The 22,721-nt window shown below is 40.3% G+C and overlaps 1 protein-coding gene and 1 long non-coding RNA gene across 2 annotated transcripts in view; one reads left to right on the forward strand and one right to left on the reverse strand.

Annotated features, from left to right (window-relative positions):
* The window catches only part of LOC133575062 (uncharacterized), a 71,367-nt gene that overhangs the window by 37,977 nt on the left and 10,669 nt on the right, over positions 1–22,721 (forward strand). The window lies entirely within an intron of this gene.
* Positions 1–22,721, reverse strand: part of flt4 (fms related receptor tyrosine kinase 4) — a 228,676-nt gene that overhangs the window by 35,911 nt on the left and 170,044 nt on the right. The window contains exons 15-18 of the mRNA XM_061927512.2: positions 9,578–9,709; positions 3,420–3,526; positions 2,959–3,094; positions 2,430–2,534 (exon numbers count right to left, since the gene is read on the reverse strand). Coding sequence (XP_061783496.2) covers positions 2,430–2,534; positions 2,959–3,094; positions 3,420–3,526; positions 9,578–9,709 — 480 coding nt within the window. The remainder of the gene's footprint in view (positions 1–2,429; positions 2,535–2,958; positions 3,095–3,419; positions 3,527–9,577; positions 9,710–22,721) is intronic.

Raw genomic sequence — 22,721 nt, forward strand, 5'->3', positions numbered from 1 at the left:
GATGAATGTCCCATAACAAGAAGATAGAGGAAAAAGAAGAAGCTTATCGACGATGGTGTCGGCACGGACTACAAAGGCGTACTGACGCAAATTTTCAGGACTTATGCAGATCCCAAATACAGATCAGCAGGTACCAGAAGGTAAGAAAAGTTGCGTTTGCATAATATTGCGAAACAGATAATGTCTTACCTTATACACACACCATAATAATACTCGTATGTTGAAGCACAGTACAATCCATCAAGCGGTGTGGCTTCATAGCTTACCAAAGTCGTTCCAAAACATTTTGATAGATTTTTGAGCACCGTGTGTAATGTTCTATATTTTCAATGGAACATATAAAATGTTGGTGTTGTTTTCTTGAGTCATATTGCAGTCTACACGTATCTCTTATGTGTGACTGACATCATATTGCAGTTTACACATATCTCTTATGTATGACTGCCATCTACTGGTCACACTTAACATTTCACCATGCACCAAATAAAATTGCTTCGAGGTCGGTAAGCACAACCAGAATTATTCCGTACATTAGGCGCACCGGGTTATAAGGCGCATTGTCGAGTTTTGAGAAAATGAAAGGATTTTAAGTGCGCCTTGTAGTCCGAAAAATACGGTAGATTCCTTGCTTTGCACTTTTGATTGTTTAAGTCGCTACTTTGATTTTTTTTGTCCTGTTTTACAAACCCCGTTTCCATATGAATTGGGAAATTGTGTTAGATGTAAATATAAACGGAATACAATGATGTGCAAATCCTTTTCAACTCATATTCAGTTGAATATGCTACAAAGACAACATATTTGATGTTCAAACTCATAAACCTTTTTTTTTTTTTTGCAAATCATTAACTTTAGAATTTGATGCCAGCAACACGTGACAAAGAAGTTGGGAAAGGTGGCAATAAATACTGATAAATTTGAGGAATGCTCATCAAACACTTATTTGGAACATCCCACAGGTGAACAGGCAAATTGGAAACAGGTGGGTGCCATGATTGGGTATAAAAGTAGATCCCATGAAATGCTCAGTCATTCACAAACAAGGATGGGGCGAGGGTCACCACTTTGTCAACAAATGCGTGAGCAAATTGTTGAACAGTTTAAGAAAAAACTTTCTCAAGCAGCTATTGCAAGGAATTTAGGGATTTCACCATCTACGGTCCGTAATATCATCAAAGGGTTCAGAGAATCTGGAGAAATCACTGCACGTAAGCAGCTAAGCCCGTGACCTTCGATCCCTCAGGCTGTACTGCATCAACAAGCGACATCAGTGTGTAAAGGATATCACCACATGAGCTTAGGAACACTTCAGAAACCCCCTGTCAGTAACTACAGTTGGTCGCTACATCTGTAAGTGCAAGTTAAATCTCTCCTATGCAAGGCGAAAGCCGTTTATCAACAACACCCAGAAACGCCGTCGGCTTCGCTGGGCCTGAGCTCATCTAAGATGGACTGATACAAAGTGGAAAAGTGTTCTGTGGTCTGACAAGTCCACATTTAAAAATTGTTTTTGGAAACTGTGGATGTCGTGTCCTCCGGACCAAAGAGGAAAAGAACCATCCGGATTGTTATAGGCGCAAAGTTGAAAAGCCAGCATCTGTGATGGTATGGGGGTGTATTAGTGCCCAAGACATGGGTAACTTACACATCTGTGAAGGCGCCATTAATGCTGAAAGGTACATACAGGTTTTGGAACAACATATGCTGCCATCCAAGCAACGTTACCATGGACGCCCCTGCTTATTTCAGCAAGACAATGCCAAGCCACGTGTTACATCAACGTGGCTTCATAGTAAAAGAGTGCGGGTACTAGACTGGCCTGCCTGTAGTCCAGACCTGTCTCCCATTGAAAATGTGTGGCGCATTATGAAGCCTAAAATACCACAAAGGAGACCCCCGGACTGTTGAACAACTTAAGCTGTACATCAAGCAAGAATGGGAAAGAATTCCACCTGAGAAGCTTAAAAAATGTGTCTCCTCAGTTCCCAAACGTTTACTGAGTGTTGTTAAAAGGAAAGGCCATGTAACACAGTGGTGAACATGCCCTTTCCCAACTACTTTGGCACGTGTTGCAGCCATGAATTTCTAAGTTAATTATTATTTGCAAAAAAAAAAAAAGTTTATGAGTTTGAACATCAAATATGTTTTCTTTGTAGTGCATTCAACTGAATATGGGTTGAAAATGATTTGCAAATCATTGTATTCCGTTTATATTTACATCTAACACAATTTCCCAACTCATATGGAAACGGGGTTCGTACACGTGTTTAAGGCATGCTTTGTCAATAAACACGCCACACTTCCGACAAACTGAAAGTCTGCCTTCCAATCATTTGGCGCTCAGACGCCGCACCACTACGGTGACCTATGAATATATAAAGGATATTTTGATTGTCGACAATTTTACACACACAAAGCATAAATCCCACCTTTCAACATCTTGACAGCCACCGTGTCCGGGCGTATGTTCTTGCTGATGCCGTAGATTGATGCCTCCATTACCTTCCCGAAGGCCCCCTGGCCTAAAACCTTCCCTGTTTCCAGGGGCCGCAAAAAGACACAACATTTAGAACCGGGCTCGGTATTTACTCTGGTAATTTCATTAAAAAAAAAAAAAAAAATACTAAATGCATCCGGCAGCTATGGAGACCAGCCAGAGAAATTACTATCTCAATTTGCAGCGCTTTTCTAAACAGTGTGCTCCAATGAGTTGCAGCCGGAGAGCAGATGCTTTTTCCTGGGGGTGTTTCTAAAGAGCCGTGCAGGGAGCGAGCACATATTAAACATTAGCACTTTTTTGGGGGGGAGGGCAGTCTGCAATCCAAACTCTTCCATTAAGAATTCAAGGGAATGGAAAACTAATTCAGCTTCATCCATCTCGTCTTGCCCCTTGGTATTCCCTCCACCTGTTCCCTCCATTATCCCAGCATGCATCTCTGCATGTCCCCCCCCTCTCACCCAGTCGGAGTCGATCTCGAGGGATTTCCCACTGGGAGGAGTCGTAGGGCAGGTATTCGCACTGCTCGTCCACGGGCACCACGCCGGGGTCCATGATGATTGACAGATATCCCGTCTTGATGTCGGCGGGGTTAATCTGAGGGACGCGGAGACATGACATAACGTTATCGTGGGCTGGGAGTGACAAATGAAAGCACCTTGAGAGCGCAGTAGAGAACTGTCAAAGTGTTCCTCCCAGGCGGAGCGGCCGCGTGACAATGTGTTATGTGACAAAGTTAGCAAAATAATAAATTGCAATTTGGGACCCGTCACGTTCGTCCTTGTTCTGCTGGATAAAAAGCCGCAGCGTTCAAAGAGGAAGGTGACTGAGCCAGCGATGAGTCAGAGGTGGCCGAGTCATTCGCTCTGGCAGACTCTCACAAACACTCAGACACACGGGGTGTTAAGCGGCGACCTCTGACCCGTTTGACGTTGCAGAATATGAGGATGAGTAAGGCCCAGAAGAAGACCGCGATGACTCCGGTCCCGATGAGTATTACGATCTCCACGCTGGCCTTGTCGCTGGAACCTAGGCAAAAAGAGAGCACCTTTTTTTAAAATGGGAACACAATGTACCAAACCCAAAACTAGTGAAGTTGGCACGTTGTGTAAATGGTAAATAAAAACAGAATACAATGATTTGCAAATCCTTTTCAACTTTTATCATACTTGCCAACCCTCCCGGATTTTCAGGGAGACTCCCGAAATTCAGCGCCTCTCCCGAAAACCTCCCGAAATTCAGGCAGAGCTGGAGGCCACGCCCCCTCCAGCTCCATGCGGACCTGAGTGACGTGTCGACAGCAGCCAGCCTGTTCTCACGTCCGCTTTCCCACAATATAAACAGCGTGCCTGCCCAATCACGTTATAACTGTAGAATGATCGAGGGCGAGTTCTTGGTTTCTGTGGGTTTATTGTTAAAAGTTAAAGTTAAAGTACCAATGATTGTCACACACACACTCTAGGTGTGGCGAGATTATTCTCTGCATTTGACCCATCACCCTTGATCACCCCCTGGGAGGTGAGGGGAGCAGTGGGCAGCAGCAGCGGTTGCCGCGCCCGGGAATAATTTTTGGTGATTTAACCCCCAATTCCAACCCTTGATGCTGAGTGCCAAGCAGGGAGGTAATGGGTCCCATTTTTATAGTCTTTGGTATGACTCGGCCGGGGTTGGGCAGTTTCATTAACGTCCTCCCAGCGCGGTAACAACACACTACAACAGCAGTCACGTTTTCGTCTACCGTAAAGCAGTTCGTCTGCCAGAAACAGCAATGTTGTGACACTCTTAAACAGGACAATACTGCCATCTACTGTACATGCATATGTGACAATGACATCTACAGCTTTTAGAGAGTGCAGTGCACAACTGTTATACTATATATATATATATATATATATATATATATATATATATATATATATGAAATACTTGACTTGGTGAATTCTAGCTGTAAATATACTCCTCCCCTCTTAACCACGCCCACCCCCCACCTCCCAAAATCGGAGGTCTCAAGGTTGGCAAGTATGACTTATATTCAATTGAATAGACTGCAAAGACAAGATATTTAACGTTAGAAACGGTAAACGTTGTTATTTTTTGAAAATATCAGCTACCGTATTTTTTTGGAGGACACTTTGTGGAGACAGTTACATGTAATAATTGTGCGTTGGCAGCAAATGCAACAGATTCAGGGCGGGGCGCCTCAGATGGTAGAGTGGATCGTCCAGAAACTCGAGGGTTCCTGGTACGAATCCAGTTTCCACCATCCTAGTCACTATCTCAGGATGAGTACCTTTTACATTTTAATCGATGCGGTACCAATTCCTGGTACCTGGGCACTGAACTCCACCACTTTCTGGTGCTTCTGTGTCCATGGGTTAATCCATTTTAATTAGTTTAATAATAACAAATGGTTTCAGCTGTTATACTTTGATTTCTTACACTTCTGAGTGGTATTTACAAATAGTATTTAGTAGACTTTGCGTGCAGTTGCAATTCCAAAATGACAGTAGTGTTGCCTGGTCAGGGAGTAGTCTTTGCCATTACACTGAAACTAGCCTTTTGTTGCGCCCTAAAAGTCTTTATACAGTAAGTATTGTACTTATTACACATTAGCTGTTTGATTGTAACATGCATCTTAGTTGTAGTTTTTGATTGCTAAATGTGGAGGTGTTAAACTCACCATACTAATGCTAATCAGTGTAGCATGTGTATAGCAAATCTAAGGCCATGTCTACACTAAGCCGGATAACCCCTTAAACGAATAATTATTTAACCTAAGCCCCGTTTCAGCCACACTAAACCATTGTTTAAGGTCCCCCTCCTCGGACACATTTTTACACGGGTAAGTCAGCCGTGTAATTCTTGAATCTCCGGCACTTAGCTTTGTATGGACTCATTGATCATTTAGAAACTGAGTTCGGAGAGGAAGTGACCCCAGAAAGACCTCGCCCAGACAGCAGTTATTGTCCGCCATGTATGTCGCCGACTCAACGTCTAGGTCCAGAGTATATAAAGTCACCAAAATCGAAGTGAAGGCAAAAGAGTGAGGAGTGTCCTGACCAGATATCTAGATCCCTAGCTTGATTAATGTAAAATGTTCTTTATCACATCGTGTACTTTCACGTGTCCAATAAAGATTTGATAATTTATGATGGTTCAGGTGTGATTCACTACAATAGCACACTGGATTCCAGTTAATTGAAATACCACAAAACTGGATATTGTTCAGTTAAGTTAAATTTAAGAACTTGCACACAAAGCAACACTGGAGGTGACTGTGACGTGTGCATTTTCCGCGCATGCGTACTAGGTCGCGTTGTGCCGGCGGACATAGGGGGGCGGGGGTCTTAAACGGTGGCATTGTTGTGTGTGGACGTGGATAACCGGCTTAGTGTAAACTGGGCCTAAGGTAAATTAGCATCGAGCTAGCGCATTTTGAATAGTGAAGCCTTACTGTAAGTTCAGGTGTTTTTACTTGCTTTGTTAGCAGAGAAAATTGCAACATTACTTAGAGGCCATCCTACTGAGTTGGCTCCGAGTGCTGCTCGAGTGCTTGTTTGCTCGCCAAGTGTTTGAGGCGACCGAGTCTGCAACCGGACGTGAAGTAACATGCAACAAAGCTATCGAAATACGGCACTGTTTGGTTTTACGTGAAAGGATACCCGGAGTTAGCGGTATTACAGCTCTTTTTATTACCATATTTTTCGGACTATAAGTCGCAGTTTTTTTCATAGTTTGGCCGGGGGTGCGACTTATACTCAGGAGCGACTTATGTGTGAAATTATGAACACATTACCGTAAAATATCAAATAATATTATTTAGCTCATTCACGTAAGAGACTAGACGTATAAGATTTCATGGGATTTAGCGATTAGGAGTGACAGATTGTTTGGTAAACGTATAGCATGTTCTATATGTTATAGTTATTTGAATGACTCTTACCATAATATGTTACGTTAACATACCAGGCACGTTCTCAGTTGGTTATTTATGCCTCATATAACGTACACTTATTCAGCCTGTTGTTCACTATTCTTTATTTATTTTAAATTGCCTTTCAAATGTCTATTCTTGGTGTTGGCTTTTATCAAATACATTTCCCCCAAAAATGCGACTTATACTCCAGTGCGACTTATATATGTTTTTTTCCTTCTTTATTATGCATTTTCGGCCGGTGCGACTTATACTCCGGAGCGACTTATACTCCGAAAAATACGGTACCTATTCTGTGTTATATGTGTTTTATGTTGCACGATTGCACCAAGAAAAATTCCTAGTTTGTGAACCCGTTCTCAAACAATGGCAATAAAAACTATTCTGATTCTGATCACTGCCGTTGTGTCCTTGGGCAAGACGTTTCCACCCAAGTGGCACGTGTTTATAAGTGCTTTTGCGGTTGTCGAGAAAACCACATTTCCGTCAGTCTACCCCAGGTCAGCTTGTGTACCCCCATCATTGCATGAATGTGGAGTGCATGGACGATACGTTCTCAGTTCTTACTGTAAAGCACTGTGAGTACCGTATTTTTCTGAGTATAAGTCGCACTGGAATATAAGTCGCATTTTTTGGGAAAATGTATTTGATAAAACCCAACACCAAGAAAAGACATTTGAAAGGCAATTTAAAATAAATAAAGAATAGTGAACAACAGGCTGAATAAGTGTACGTTATATGAGGCATAAATAACCAACTGAGAACGTGCCTGGTATGTTAACGTAACATATTATGGTAAGAGTCATTCAAATAGCTATAACATATAGAACAGGGGTCACCAACCTTTTTGAAACCAAGAGCTACTCCTTGGGTACTGATTAATGCGAAGGGCTACCAGTTTGATACACACTTATATAAATTGCCAGAAATAGCCAATTTGCTCAATTTACCTTTAACTCTATGTTATTATTAATAATTAATGATATTTATCTTTGTGGAAACACTGATCATCTTAATGATTTCTCACACTAAATATATATAGAAACAGATAAATATCAATATGCAACACTTTATTTTTATATTTTCTCTAAGTGCACATTTTTCAAATTGAACATTTTCAAATGATCACTTCTAAGACAGTCTTGTGAAATCACAATATCCCATTTTAACTAGCTAGCCACTAACATTTTTTTTTTAACAAATCATGAATTACTTTGCGCCATGTTTGTACAAATAATAACTCATGTAAAATACAAAAGTCAACTCTCAAATTTTTCAATAAATCATGTCACACTTTGAACTGGACACCAAATCTGTTATCTGTTTCTTAGTCAGTTAGTGAAGACCAAGTCTTTAAAATATTTTCTTGGATTTTCAAATTCTATGAGTTTTGTCTCTCTTAGAATTAAAAATGTCGAGCAAAGCGAGACCAGCTTGCTAGTAAATAAATGCCATTTTAAAAATAGAGGCAGCTCACTGGTAAGTGCTGCTATTTTTAGAACAGGCCAGCGGGCGACTCATCTGATCCTTATGGGCTACCTGGTGACCCCTGATATAGAACATGCTATACGTTTACCAAACAATCTGTCTCTCCTAATCGCTAAATCCCATGAAATCTTATACGTCTAGTCTCTTACGTCAGTGTTTTTCAACCACTGTGCCGTGGCACACTAGTGTGCCGTGAGATACAGTCTGGTGTGATTATCTAATTTCACCTATTTGGGTTAAAAATATTTTTTGCAAACCACTAATTATAGTCTGCAAATTATCTGTTGTTGTTGAGTGTCGGTGCTGTCTAGAGCTCGGCAGAGTAACCGTGCAATACTCTTCCATATCAGTAGGTGACAGCCGGTAGCTAATTGCTTTGTAAATGTTGGAAACAGTGGGAGGCAGTGTGCAGGTAAAAAGGTGTCTTATGCTTAAACCAAAAATAAACAAAAGGTGAGTGCCCCTAAGAAAAGTAATTGAAGCTTAGGGAAGGCTATGCAGAACGAAACTAAAACTGAACTGGCTACAAAGTAAACAAAAACAGAATGCTGGACGACAGCAAAGACTTACTGTGGAGCAAAGATGGCGTCCACAATGTACATCCGAACATGACATGACAATCAACAATGTCCCCACAAAGAAGGATGAAAACAACTGAAATATTCTTGATTGCTAAAACAAAGTATATGCAGGAAATATCGCTCAAAGGAAGACATGAAAATACCAAAAAAAGAGAAAAAGCCACCAAAATAGGAGCGCAAGACAAGAACTAAAACACTACACACAGGAAAACAGCAAAAAACTCAAAATAAGTCAGGGCGTGATGTGACAGGTGGTGACAATACACCTACTTTGAGACAAGAGCTATAGTGATGCATGCTTGGTTATCGTTTAAAGTCATATCCAACAATTGCGACAAAGACTCTTTACTGTCAACCGAGTTTATGATTTCTGCTGGTGGTGTGCCTCCGGATTTTTTTAATGCAAGAAATGTGCCTTGCTTCAAAAAAGGTTGAAAAACACTGTCTTACGTGAATGAGCTAAATAATATTCATTGATATTTTACGGTAATGTGTTAATAATTTCACACATAAGTCGCTTCTGAGTATAAATCGCACCCCCGGCCAAACTATGAAAAAAACTGCAACTTATAGTCCGAAAAATACGGTATCTAGAAAAGCGCTATATTAATCCTAGCCGTTATTTTATTATCAATGGCCAATGGACAGATTATTTCTGGTGTCATTTTTCCCTATTCTACAGTCCTTTAACAGATTTTGTTCCACCTCAGAGATTCCGATGCCGCGCCTCTCTGTGGGAACAAGAATGACATTTTATTGACTGTAGAAAAAGTGCTGTCATCAGCATTCGCGTACCATCCCGACATTAAATCTTGATGGTGTGGTGATGACAAAATTACCCATATAATCGATATGGACCATGAAGCTTAGTCCTGCAAACCTACTGAATTATTCATCCGGAATACAAAATTGCACCAGCGGTCAGTGATTTTGATTTTATAGCAGGGAAGTGTGCGTGCCTCCGGGCAGTGAAATGTGGAAGGGGAATGATTAAAATTCCGACCTTACACACGACGTGTCAGCGGTGAGGAGCTTCCTGGGTGAAATTGCTGTTATATAATGTGTGTGTTGTCTCACCAATGACCCGGATGGCCGCCGTTGAGTGCGCACAGCCACGCAGGTTGCAGGCGGTGCAGGTGTAGAGGCCGGCATCCTCCTCTCGAACTCGCTGGATGCTCAGCGTGCGGTTCAAATCCTGCAGCTGGATCCCTGCACCGGTTACACACAAACCCTCCCATCAGTCTCAATTATTGTCCTTCTCTCCATCCTGTTCCACCTCCAATCTATAGTCATTACTCCAGCATCTCATGTGCTGAACTGCATGTCCCAGCAGCCCCTCGAAGGGAGCTGTCACTCAGCCCCTCATGAGAAATCTCGTGAGTCATGTCTGTAGTGTTTTATTATGCTCTGTGAGTGCTCATGAGCGTATGCACTTTACACATCTGTGCAAATATTGTTTGCTTTAAGCAATTATTCAACTGTATGAAAGTGTGGGAGGCTGGTGGGTGGGCTGGATCTCACACACACACACACACGCACACACACACACACACACACACACACACACACACACACACACACACACACACACACACACACACAGAGAGTCTGTATTTGTTACCTTCTTGAGACCTCCGAAAAATGCCTACCTCTTTAGGACAATCCTTTCTAGATATATAAAGATTTGTATTTACAACATTAATAATATATAAATACTATGCAAATATAAAAAACATAAGCTTTTAGTTATTTTTTTTTACAATTTTTTATTTTTTTGTAATTGGTTTTTAATCTTCATTATTTACTTCAAGTTATTACAGTATGTCTCTAGATACCATCCATCCATCTTCTTCCGCTTATCCGAGGTCGGGTCGCGGGGGCAGTAGCCTAAGCAGGGAAGCCCAGACTTCCCTCTCCCCAGCCACTTCGTCCAGCTCTTCCTGTGGGACCCCGAGGCGTTCCCAGGCCAGCCGGGAGACATAGTCTTCCCAACGTGTCCTGGGTCTTCCTCGTGGCCTCCTACCGGTCGGACGTGCCCTAATCAACTCCCTAGGGAGGCGCTCGGGTGGCATCCTGACTAGATGCCCGAACCACCTCATCTGGCTCCTCTCGATGTGGAGGAGCAGCGGCTTTACTTTGAGCTCTCCCCGGATGACAGAGCTTCTCACCCTATCTCTAAGGGAGAGCCCCGCCACCCGGCGGAGGAAACTCATTTCGGCCGCTTGTACCCGTGATCTTGTCCTTTCGGTCATAACCCAAAGCTCATGACCATAGGTGAGGATGGGAACGTAGATCGACCGGTAAATTGAGAGCTTTGCCTTCCGGCTCAGCTCTTTCTTCACCACAACGGATCGATACAGCGTCCGCATTACTGAAGACGCCGCACCGATCCGCCTGTCGATCTCACGATCCACTCTTCCCTCACTCGTGAACAAGACTCCGAGGTACTTGAACTCCTCCACTTGGGGCAAGATCTCCTCCCCAACCCGGAGATGGCACTCCACCCTTTTCCGGGCGAGAACCATGGACTCGGACTTGAAGGTGCTGATTCTCATCCCAGTCGCTTCACACTCAGCTGCGAACCGATCCAGTGAGAGCTGAAGATCCTGGCTAGATGAAGCCATCAGGACCACATCATCTGCAAAAAGCAGAGACCTAATCCTGCAGCCACCAAACCGAATCCCCTCAACGTCTTGACTGCGCCTAGAAATTCTGTCCATAAAAGTTATGAACAGAATCGGTGACAAAGGGCAGCCTTGGCGGAGTCCAACCCTCACCGGAAACATGTCCGACTTACTGCCGGCAATGCGAACCAAGCTCTGACACTGATCATACAGGGAGCGGACCGCCACAATCAGACAGTCCGATACCCCATACTCTCTGAGCACTCCCCACAGGACTTCCCGAGGGACACGGTCGAATGCCTTCTCCAAGTCCACAAAACACATGTAGACTGGTTGGGCAAACTCCCATGCACCCTCAAGGACCCTGCCGAGAGTATAGAGCTGGTCCACAGTTCCACGACCAGGACGAAAACCACACTGTTCCTCCTGAATCCGAGGTTCGACTATCCGGCGTAGCCTCCTCTCCAGTACACCTGAATAGACCTTACCGGGAAGGCTGAGGAGTGTGATCCCACGATAGTTAGAACACACCCTCCGGTTCCCCTTTTTAAAGAGAGGAACCACCACCCCGGTCTGCCAATCCAAAGGTACTGCCCCCGATGTCCACGCGATGCTGCAGAGTCTTGTCAACCAAGACAGCCCCACAGCATCCAGAGCCTTAAGGAACTCCGGGCGGATCTCATCCACCCCCGGGGCCTTGCCACCGAGGAGCTTTTTAACTACCTCAGCAACCTCAGCCCCAGAAATAGGAGAGCCCACCACAGATTCCCCAGGCACTGCTTCCTCATAGGAAGACGTGTTGGTGGGATTGAGGAGGTCTTCGAAGTATTCCCTCCACCGATCCACAACTTCCGCAGTCGAGGTCAGCAGAACACCATCCGCACCATACACGGTGTTGGTAGTGCACTGCTTCCCCTTCCTGAGGCGGCGGATGGTGGTCCAGAATCGCTTCGAAGCCGTCCGGAAGTCGTTTTCCATGGCTTCCCCGAACTCCTCCCATGTCCGAGTTTTTGCCTCTAGATACATTAAAAAAAAAAATCATTTTAGCCAAAGGGGGCGCATTTCAATTTCTTACACACACTTATTACATATGTTGGCCAGAGGGGGAGCACTTCAAATTTTTACACACATTTGTTATTTCATATGTTGACCACAGGGGGATCACTTTTAAAACCGACACACAGGAGTTTGATAGATGTCACCACCAGGGGTGCAAATGAGACATTCTCTATTAGATGCCATGGTTTTCCATATTGGGACCATGATTTCAGTCCTAACTTGTTCACCGGTCCTCATATGGAAGGTACTTTTCCTTGTTGATGTCTCAAGAAGGATAGAAATACAAGAACACACACACACACACACACACACACACACACACACACGCTCTTGTATTTGTTCCCTTCTTGAGACCTCTACAAATGCCTACCTCTTTAGGACCACCCTTTCTAGATATATATAAAGATTTGTATTTACAACATTAATAATAAATACATACTATGCAAATATAAAAAAGGTAAGCTTTTAGTCATTTTTTTTATTTGTTGTTTGTAATTGTTTTGTAATCTTCATTATTTACTTCAAGTTATTACAGTGAATCTCTCTATATATGTTTATTTTATTTTGTTTATTAATTTTGGCCAAAGGGGGCACATTTCAATTTCTTACACACACTAATTACATATATTGGCCAGAAGGGGAGCACTTAATTTTTTTTACACACACTTGTTATTTCATATGTTGACCAGAGGGGGAGCACTTTTAAAACCGACACACAGTCAATTTGAAAAATCCCTCCTTTTTGGGACCACCCTAATTTTGATAGATTTCACCACCAGGGGTGCAAATGAGACATTCTCTATTAGATGCAATGGTTTTCCGTATTGGGACCATGATTTCAGTCACTAACTTGTTCACCGGTCCTCATATAGAAGGTACTTTTCCTTGTAGTCTCAAGAAGGGTAGAAATACAAGAACACACAGACACACTCTTGTATTTATTACCTTCTTGAGACCTCCGAAAAATGCCTACCTCTTTAGGACTACCCTTTCTAGATATATCAAGATTTGTATTTGAAACAGTAATAATATATACATACTATGCAAACATATATATTTTTAAATTTTTTTGTTTGTAATTGGTCTTTAATCTTCATTATTTACTTAAAGTTATTACAGTATGTCTCTATATACATATTTATTTTATTTTATTTTATTTTTATTTTTTTTTGTGTGTCCTGTCCAGCTTCTCAGGCAAATCATATAGTTGATGTAGATGCCCATGTCGGCTGTTCAGATTTACTTTACAAAAGAGAAGTGTAGGATACTTCTCTTGTTGCCTTATTTGTATTTGACTTTATTAAATGTATTTATATTATCATTTAGTGCAGCCGGGCCGGAGCAGGAGGGGATAGAAAGAGAAAAAAAAAGAAGACAGAGGGGGAAATTGTGGGGACAAGAGGGGGATTAGACAGAGAGACAAAAACAACAACAGCAAACAACAACAACAACAACAACAATAGAGCAACATCAGCAAATATGACATGTACAAATATGATGGTAAAAGTAATAGCAAATAAGCAGTTAGCGAAAAATTTAAAAAAATACAGAAATGACAATGAGCATTATTACACTACAAATGGATCAATACAAATACCAATAGAAATAGCGCTATTGATAATGAACAATACCAATAATTTACCTTTATTATCAACAATACAGTTGTTTAAATGCAACAATACATATACGTAATGATAACTTGAGATACGAAAGAATGCAGAAAAATGGAGGGGGAGAAAGAGAAGCAACCTACATTAACCTTGTAGATTGTTATAGTCACAATAGGTTAAGCTTTGTCAGTGTGCCATATGTTACACCCAGTTTACCCTAGGGCAACAACGTTAATATATGTTTGATGAAACGTGATTATGTGCATGAGTGTAAGTATGCATATGTACTTGTATATGTACAGAATGTGTATATGTGTTTGTACAATGAATGTATATGTACAGAATGTGTATATGTGTTTGTACAGTGAATGTATATGTACAGTATGTGTATGTTTGTATATTGAATGTGCATGTGGATGTACGAACATTAGGTAGGTAAATATGTACTGTATTTGTGTATGTATGTGGGAGCGTAGGTACCTATGTACGTATGTGAGCATATGTGAATTTGCATGTACAATACATTCGACTCCCAGAGTGCGTGGTATTTTATTTTTCAAATAAATTTTGGCCAAAGGGGGCACATTTAAATTTCTTACACACACTTGTTATTTCATATGTTGACCAGAGGGGGAGCACTTTTAAAACCGACGCACAGTCAATTTGAAAAATCCCTCCTTTTTGGGACCACCCTAATTTTGATGGATTAGATGCAATTGTTTTCCATATTGGGACCATGATTTCAGACCTAGCTTGTTCACCGGTCCTCATATGGAAGATACTTTTCCTTGTTGATGTCTCAAGAAGGGTAGAAATACAAGAACACACACACACACAGACACTCTTACACAAAACATCTGCTCAATGTCTGTTCTCCAGCGAAAATGAGCAACGTTCTGTCTCTTCACTCTCACTTTTGGTCTAAGTATCAACCTGGAAGTTCACTTGTTCTATAAAAACCTCCTTAAATATGCAATCTCTGACAAATGTGGGTGTATGCGAGTGTTTGCTGAATGCCAAGTAGGCAATGAGCTGCTGTTGTAAAAATATGTTCCACCTACAGCAAGGCTGCAAGGCCTGCAAAAGCCTGAAAATAATGCACGTCAAGCAGACACTTAATTGTTCTTGCACATTGTTTTGTTTCCTGACAATTAACAATTATAGTTTTAAAAGTGTTGTCAAACCCCGTTTAAAAGGAATTAAACAGAGGTACCTCGGATTTTGTTAGTAATCTCCCTCTCCATGTGAGACTGGTCCCTTCTTTGGCTATTTTAAGACCCTTCTTAAAACCCATTTTTTATTCACTGGATTTTAACTGTTTTTAACTTTTAAACTGTTTTTTATCTAACAAATTGTTCTTAGGGTAATTTATATTTGCTTTTTCAATGTGTATTTTTTTATTTCTGTTTTAAATGTTATTTTTTAGTCCGTCCTTTGCCTCTATTTTTTTGTGGTGTACAGCCCTTTGTTTTTCAACTGTGCTTGTTTTTAAAGGGCTTCATAAATAAAGTTGGTATGGTATGGTATGGTAATCCATTCCAAAAGGTTAAATGAAAATCGAATCATAGGAAAACCAAAGCATTTTTCCCCCAATAAGAAATAATAGAAATCTAATTAATCTGTTGCAGACAACCAAAAATATTAAAACAAGACACATTTTATAGAGACTGATTATAGTTTTCCATGCAGAATACGTTGTGAAATAAATACAAAACACAAAACCAGTGAACTTGGCATGTGTAATTCGTAAATAAAAACAGAATACATTGATGTTCAAATCCTTTTCAACTTATATTCAATTGAATAGACTGCAAAGACAAGATATTTAATGTTCAAACTGAGAAACTTAATTTTCATTAATCATTAACTTACAATTTAATGGCAGCAACACATTGCAAAAAAGTTGGCACAGGGGCATTTTTACCACTGTGTTACATGGCCTTTCCTTTTAACAACACTCAGTAAACGTTTAAGAACTGAGGAGACCAATTTTCGAAGCTTTTCAGGTGGAATTATTTCCCATTCTTGCTTGATGTACAGCTTAAGTTGTTCAACAGTCCGGGGGTCTCCGTTGTGGTATTTTAGGCTTCATAATGCGCCACACATTTTCAATGGGAGACAGGTCTGGACTACAGGCAGGCCAGTCTAGTACCCGCACTCTTTTACTACAAAGCCACGCTGTTGTAACACGTGCAGAATGTGGCTTTGGCATTGTCTTGCTGAAATAAGCAGGGGCGTCCATAAAAAAGACGCTGCTTGGATGGCAACATATGTTGCTCCAAAACCTTACGTGCCTTCACAGATGTGTAAGTTACTCATGTCTTGGGCACTAATACACCCCCATACCATCACAAATGCCGGCTTTTGAACTTTGCGCCTAGAACAATCCGGATGGTTCTTTTCCTCTTTGTTCCGGAGGACACGACGTCCACAGTTTCTAAAAACAATTTAAAATGTGGACTTGTTTGTTTGTGTGTACATTTTCTAAATATGATCGTACGCCATAAAGCTAATAGTTATTTTTATTCTAATAAAATGAATACATTTACATTTCTTTGCTGTATTTCTAGAACAGTGCCATTTTCTGAGTTGACATATTCCACTCGGTACTAGCGCTGCTCTTTGACTGCTCTGCTGACATTGCCTCTGTAAACATGCACGGCAAATATTATGCATGTTTCTCAAATACGCGCCTTGTTGTCATGGACTACGCCGCCTTTTGGGGGAATAGCAGATCATGAAATCTTTGGCCTCATCGTGGGCTTCTTATGTAGTCATACTCAATGAAAAAACACAGCAACATTCTGATTTTTTTTTTTTAAAAACAAACTTTTGTAAGTTCATGTTTTCAAAAAAAAAAAAAAAAAGCGATGTCTAATGTGAACAAAATGGTTACAGGAAATAACCTGCATGTGCCACACACGCGGCGCTATGCACTGTTGTGTGTTTATGGAAGTAAACATGGCTCTAATTTTAGTAAGTCTAAGTGCAGGCGCATTTGTGGAAATGTCAAGGAATTTGTGCAACTGCTGTCAACATTTTCTTAGCCGAGTTATTTGGCTTTGGAGATTAAGAAGGACGAGGATTTTTGGCATTTGCTTCGAAGCGTGTGGGTTGAGCAATGGAAGCCAGGGGTGGTGAGACACCGACGTGAGTTCTAAAATACAGGGGTTTTTTCGGACTATAAGCCGCTACTTTTTTCCCACGCTTTGAAACCTGCGGCTTCTGAAACTGAGCGGCTGATGTTGTCATGTCTTTTGATCATGTTTTGTTTGGCTATGTTCTGTTTGGTTTTTGGACTCTTTTTAGTTCCTGTTTGTGCACTCTTGTTTGTTCTGTTTCCATGACGACCGATTAGTTCACCTGTTTTCACGTTTTGCACTCACGCACCTGTTGTCAATCATGCCTTTATTATTTAAGCTTGCAGTTGCCAGGCAGTCGGCCTGGCGACATTACTACTCATGTTACCTCTGATACCCATGCTACCCATGATACTCTTGTTTACCATAGATCATGCTGTTCTGCTCACGTCATAGTAAGTGTATTTTTGTTTCATGTCCTTAGTCTATGTGTTAGTTTTGTTCTTAGCCAAGTTTGTTCTCCGCCTTGTGCGCACCTTTTGTTTTGTTCTTTTTATAGAAATTAAACATGTCTTTACCTTCACGCCGTGTCCAGTCAAGTCGTTTTGCTTTGGGGGAAAGCAATCCACGCAGTAATTTGCGTCGCCACAGTCCACGTCCTGACAGATGTATGGTTTTTTCTTCGCTAACGACCACAATGTTTTGTATTCAGCAGACTTTTCATAGAACCGATGAGGTGTGTTATTGTTTGTGCTATGGCGCCATCTTTTGGACAAGTTCACTCACAGCAGGTGCCGCGGTTAAAAATTTAATTTCTGTTTCGTGCCTTGAACCGGAAATATCCGGTTTCGTCTACTCGTCGTTCATAGCGTCTCTGCTCAAAAATATTCTTAATTCATCACTCCAAGCAATGTTTGTAAGTTTTATAAATATAACTACAACAATTCATACTTACTAAACTGTCCCATGTGTGATTTCTGTAGGAGTGTTTTGATGCATAGTTGTACGTGCTATCATAATGTAATCAAGATAGCGTCGTTAGCATTGGCGAACATGCTAACACGTATGCAAGTGTCTGCGTTAGTATTATTGACTTACAATTAGGGATGATGTTCGAAACCGATTCTCACGGTTGTTCGATAAGAAAATAACCGATTCCATGGACTCGAATCCCTTTTTGAGAACCGGTTCCCGTTATCGAGGCTACTATAGTAAAGAAAAAGAGTTGGTTCTTTATTCGAATCCCTGGGAACGAATCCCAAATGGGCAATGTTATGCCCATTTGATTGTCGACTCTTACTGACACCTTGTGGCGATATGAAAATACTACGCGTCAATAGTTTGGGCACTTCCAGGTTGACGACGTCAGTTCAGTTAATGAGACAATTGAGAAGTAGACAAGTTGTGTTAGCTCTTACAAGCCTTGGAAAAGATAAGTCTGTAAGTAAACTGTTAACTTGTTTATGTAACTCAATATTAAGGTGGAAAGTGGTTACATTTGATAGTAAGATGTTTATTGAAAAACGATTTTGGTGCACTGTTTCAATGGATGTTTTGAGGACTTAAAATGGCTGCCAGTCGTGTATTTCCACCATCGAAATAGTTTCAACACTCAGAAGTATTTGTTTGATGATAGTACTGTATATTTGTGTGAAGCTAATATTTACATATTGTGTATTACATTTCAGTATGTTAATTGAATCACATAGCTTATACATTTGTCATTGTGTGTATTTCAGTTTAAAAAAAAAAAAAAATACCAGTCCAGTGCAAGACAAAATTAAAGATAGGAAAAGACAAAGCAAGATCAACAACAATAAAGAGCCTCAATGGATTAATCTGCTTTGAAACTTTATTAGACGTCTTGGATTGTTTGTTAGCTGTCTGCCTGTGTGTGTAGTTAGTATGTTCCAATAGCAGCAGAAGTGCAGTTTTTGGAGAGCTGTATTATTTTCAGTTTTGTGCCCAAGGGACTGATTTTATTTAACACTATATTATTATTTATACACCTATAGTGATCACAGAGACAGGTTGTTTTTGTGTTAATGTATATATTTGTTTTTTCTGAAAAATACCACTTAATATACTTTGGGTAACAACAATCAATATATATATATTATTTTTTAGGGGGGTAACAGTCAATATTTATTTATTTTATTTTATTTTTTTCTTATAAAATAAAAGTGAGCTTTTGTTAAATCAAATAGTGTTTTTTTCCATATACAACAACCTATCTGGATTCGATAAGAGAATTGATAAGGAATCGGTTCGATAAGAGGATTCGATAATGGGCTCAAACTCGATAATTTCTTATCAAACATCATCCCTGCAATGGCATTCTTTTGTGTTGTTTCAGTTTCTTAAATTCAGCAAAACTTCACCATGGAGTTATTGAGTCTGTTTAGTTGATTGGAGAGCTAGCTTCCGCAGCGAGGGGGTCCATGACGATGACTTCGGTTTTGTTGGATCAGCTGTTTTACTGCCGTGTGACAGGCACCGCTTGGAAACAATTAAGGTATGTAAATAAACATTTACAAAATATTTCGTACCGGTATATCCGTGGCTTATGGACCAGTGCGGCTAATATCCGTAAACAATTTTTTTAATTATATGAAAATTTGGTGGGTGTGGCTTAAATCCTGGTGCGCTCTATAGCCCAGAAAACATGGTATCTTATTTTCACCTGTTTTCGGCTCATTTTTCCACCTGTCGCCATCAAATAATCTTCATTAACAGTAGCCGTAATGTTTAAAGACCAGAGAGACCACTGAATATTACAACTAAAGTAAAAATGTTCACCAATTTAAAATGCTTGAAAGAGACATTATAGAGTTAGAGCAGAAAAAAAAATCACCTAAAACGTTAGATAAATTGCTGTAGTTAATTTTTAATTTTATTAATTTTCTTTTCAATCAACTCAGTGTCAAAAAGCACATCTTTGGCTTGTGTGGTTTTTCTATTAGTTTGTACTATTTAAGTTGTCAATAAGAAAACGTTGGCTGTGACAGGAAATTATACAAACATTTTCAGTACAGTTTTCCATTATGCTAGTTATGTAAATGTGTATAGTTCATTGTACTTTTATTCTCATATTCTTTTATTAGTACTTATTTGTGGTTGCATTACAAATGCACCACAAAATTATATATATATATATATATATATATATATATATATATATATATATATATATATATATATATACAGGACTGTCTGAGAAAATTAGAATATTGTGATAGTCCTTTATTTTCTGTAATGCAATTAAAAAAAAAAAAAGTCATACATTCTGGATTCATTACACATCAACTGAAATATTGCAAGCCTTTTATTGTGTTAATATTGCTGATTATGGCATACAGCTTAAGAAAACTCAAAAATCGTATCTCAAAAAATTTGAATATTTCCTCAGACCAAGTAAAAAAAAAAAAGATTTATAACAGCAAAACAAAATCAAACATTTGAAAATGTCAATTAATGCACTCAGTACTTGGTTGGGAATCCTTTTGCACGGATTACTGCATCAATGCGGCGTGGCATGGAGGCAATCAGCCTGTGGCATTGCTGAGGTGTCATTTGCATTTTTGGGTCTGGTGTCTTTCAGCTTCTTCTTCACAATACCCCACAAATTCTCTATGGGGTTCAGGTCAGGGGAGTTGGCAGGCCAATCGAGGACAGTAATGCCATGGTCAGTACACCAGTTACTGGTGGTTTTGGCTCTGTGGGCAGGTGCCAGATGATGCTGGAAAATGAAATCATCATCTCCATAGAGCTTTTCAACAGATGGAAGCATGTAGTGCTCTAAAATCTCTTGGTACACAGCTGCATTGACTCTGGACTTGATGAAACACAGTGGACCAACACCAGCAGCTGACATGGCTCCCCAAACCATTGCTGACTGTCGGAACTTCACACTGGATTTCAAGCAACTTGGATTTTGCTCCTCTCCAGCCTTCCTCCAGACTCTAGCGCCTTGACTTCCAAATGAAATACAAAACTTGCTTTCGTCTGAAAACAGGACTCTGGACCACTCTGCAACTGTCCAGTGCTTCTTTTCCGTAGCCCAAGTCAGACGCTTCTAGAGATTTTAGAGCACTACATGTTTCCATCTGTTGAAAAGCTCTATGGAGATGATGATTTCATTTTCTGATTTTCTGATTGCCTCCATGCCACGCCGCATTGATGCAGTAATCCGTGCAAAAGGATTTCCAACCAAGTACTGAGTGCATTAATTGACATTTTCAAATGTTTGATTTTGTTTTGCTGTTATAAATCTTTTTTTTTACTTGGTCTGAGGAAATATTCTAATTTTTTTAGATACAATTTTTGAGTTTTCTTAAGCTGTATGCCATAATCAGCAATATTAAAATCATAAAAGGCTTGCAATATTTCAGTTGATGTGTAATGAATCCAGAATGTATGACATTTTTTTAATTTTTTTAATTGCATTACAGAAAATAAAGGACTTTATCACAATATTCTAATTTTCTGAGACAGTCCTGTGTATATATAAAAAAAACAACAACTGTTCATCCTCCAGAAAAAAACTAACTATTAATTTTGAAAAGTATGATGATTCATTGTTTCTCTCAAGCTGCAGGGTCCATATCACACGCTGACAACCTTCGCTTTAGATTCTTGCTAAGCTGAAGTCTTGCAAGATTGGACATCGCTTACTATGATTGAAGCCTATTTTTCAGAAAATTTAGGATTGTTTGAATTTGGAGGTTTCTCGCTACAGTCGTACCTCAACTTACTGGTTCTGTGGCCAACTCAAAACACTTGTATCTCAAATCAACTTCGCCCATTTAAATAACACTTTTAACAAGTCTTTTAAAAAGAAAAATTACTTTTGCCCAAGAAATATTGCACAAAACCACAGAATGTGCTACAAACTAAAGTAGTTTTATGAAGTAATGTATTAATAATGCACTGCATTTACCTTGGAAAATGGACTTCTATGGTAACTCATTCCAGCATTTGTCAAACACATCATCATCAGCCTCTCCAAATTTTCACAAACAAATGTCTACAGGCTGGATATTATTTTAATGGCCTTGGCTGGCGTTAGACTCCTCAAGCGTCAGCATGGTGCAAACTAGCAGTGATACGTAGCAAACTTCCTTGCCAAGTCGACGACACGCTCTGTCATTGTTTTGATGATTTATTTCTTTGCTTCAATGAATATCAACTACATTTATTTTCCAGCACTGTCCTTCACACTCACTTTCTTCGTTCCCACAGTTGGGCGCAAAGTCATGTTGATTTCTTGCAATAAGCCAATGTTAGCGATTAAGACTGGATGTCTTAGGGTGGATCTTACGGGATTTACTGTGACTTTCACTCCGTCAACTATCGGTTGGGAGGCTTGTTGTCATGTCTTGTGATCATGTTTTGTTCTGTTTGGTTAAAACTCCATAGCTTCTGTTTTTTCACTCCGTTGTTTTGTCACCATGGCGACCCATTAGTTTTCACCTGTCATGTGTTCGGATTCACGCACCTGTTGTCAATCATGTCACTATTGTTTAAGCCTGTAGTTGCCAGGTAGTCGGCCTGGCGACATTACCCCTGTTACACCTGATACTCCAATGATTACGCGTTCCATGCCATAGTTCCATGCTTGACCAGGTAAGTTTTTGTTTATTCGTGTCACAGTAAGTGTTTATTTGTTTCATGCCCATAGTTTACGCCTTTGTGGTAGTTTTTTGTTCCTTAGCCAAGTGTGTGTCTCCGCCTTGTTCGCACACTTTTATAGTATAATTAAAACATGTATTTACCTTCACGCCATGTCCGGTCCAGTCGATTTGCACCACGGGAAAACAATCCACGCAGTAATTTGCGTCATCATAGT

Source organism: Nerophis lumbriciformis, linkage group LG35, assembly GCF_033978685.3.
Source record: "Nerophis lumbriciformis linkage group LG35, RoL_Nlum_v2.1, whole genome shotgun sequence".
Lineage (NCBI taxonomy): Eukaryota > Metazoa > Chordata > Actinopteri > Syngnathiformes > Syngnathidae > Nerophis > Nerophis lumbriciformis.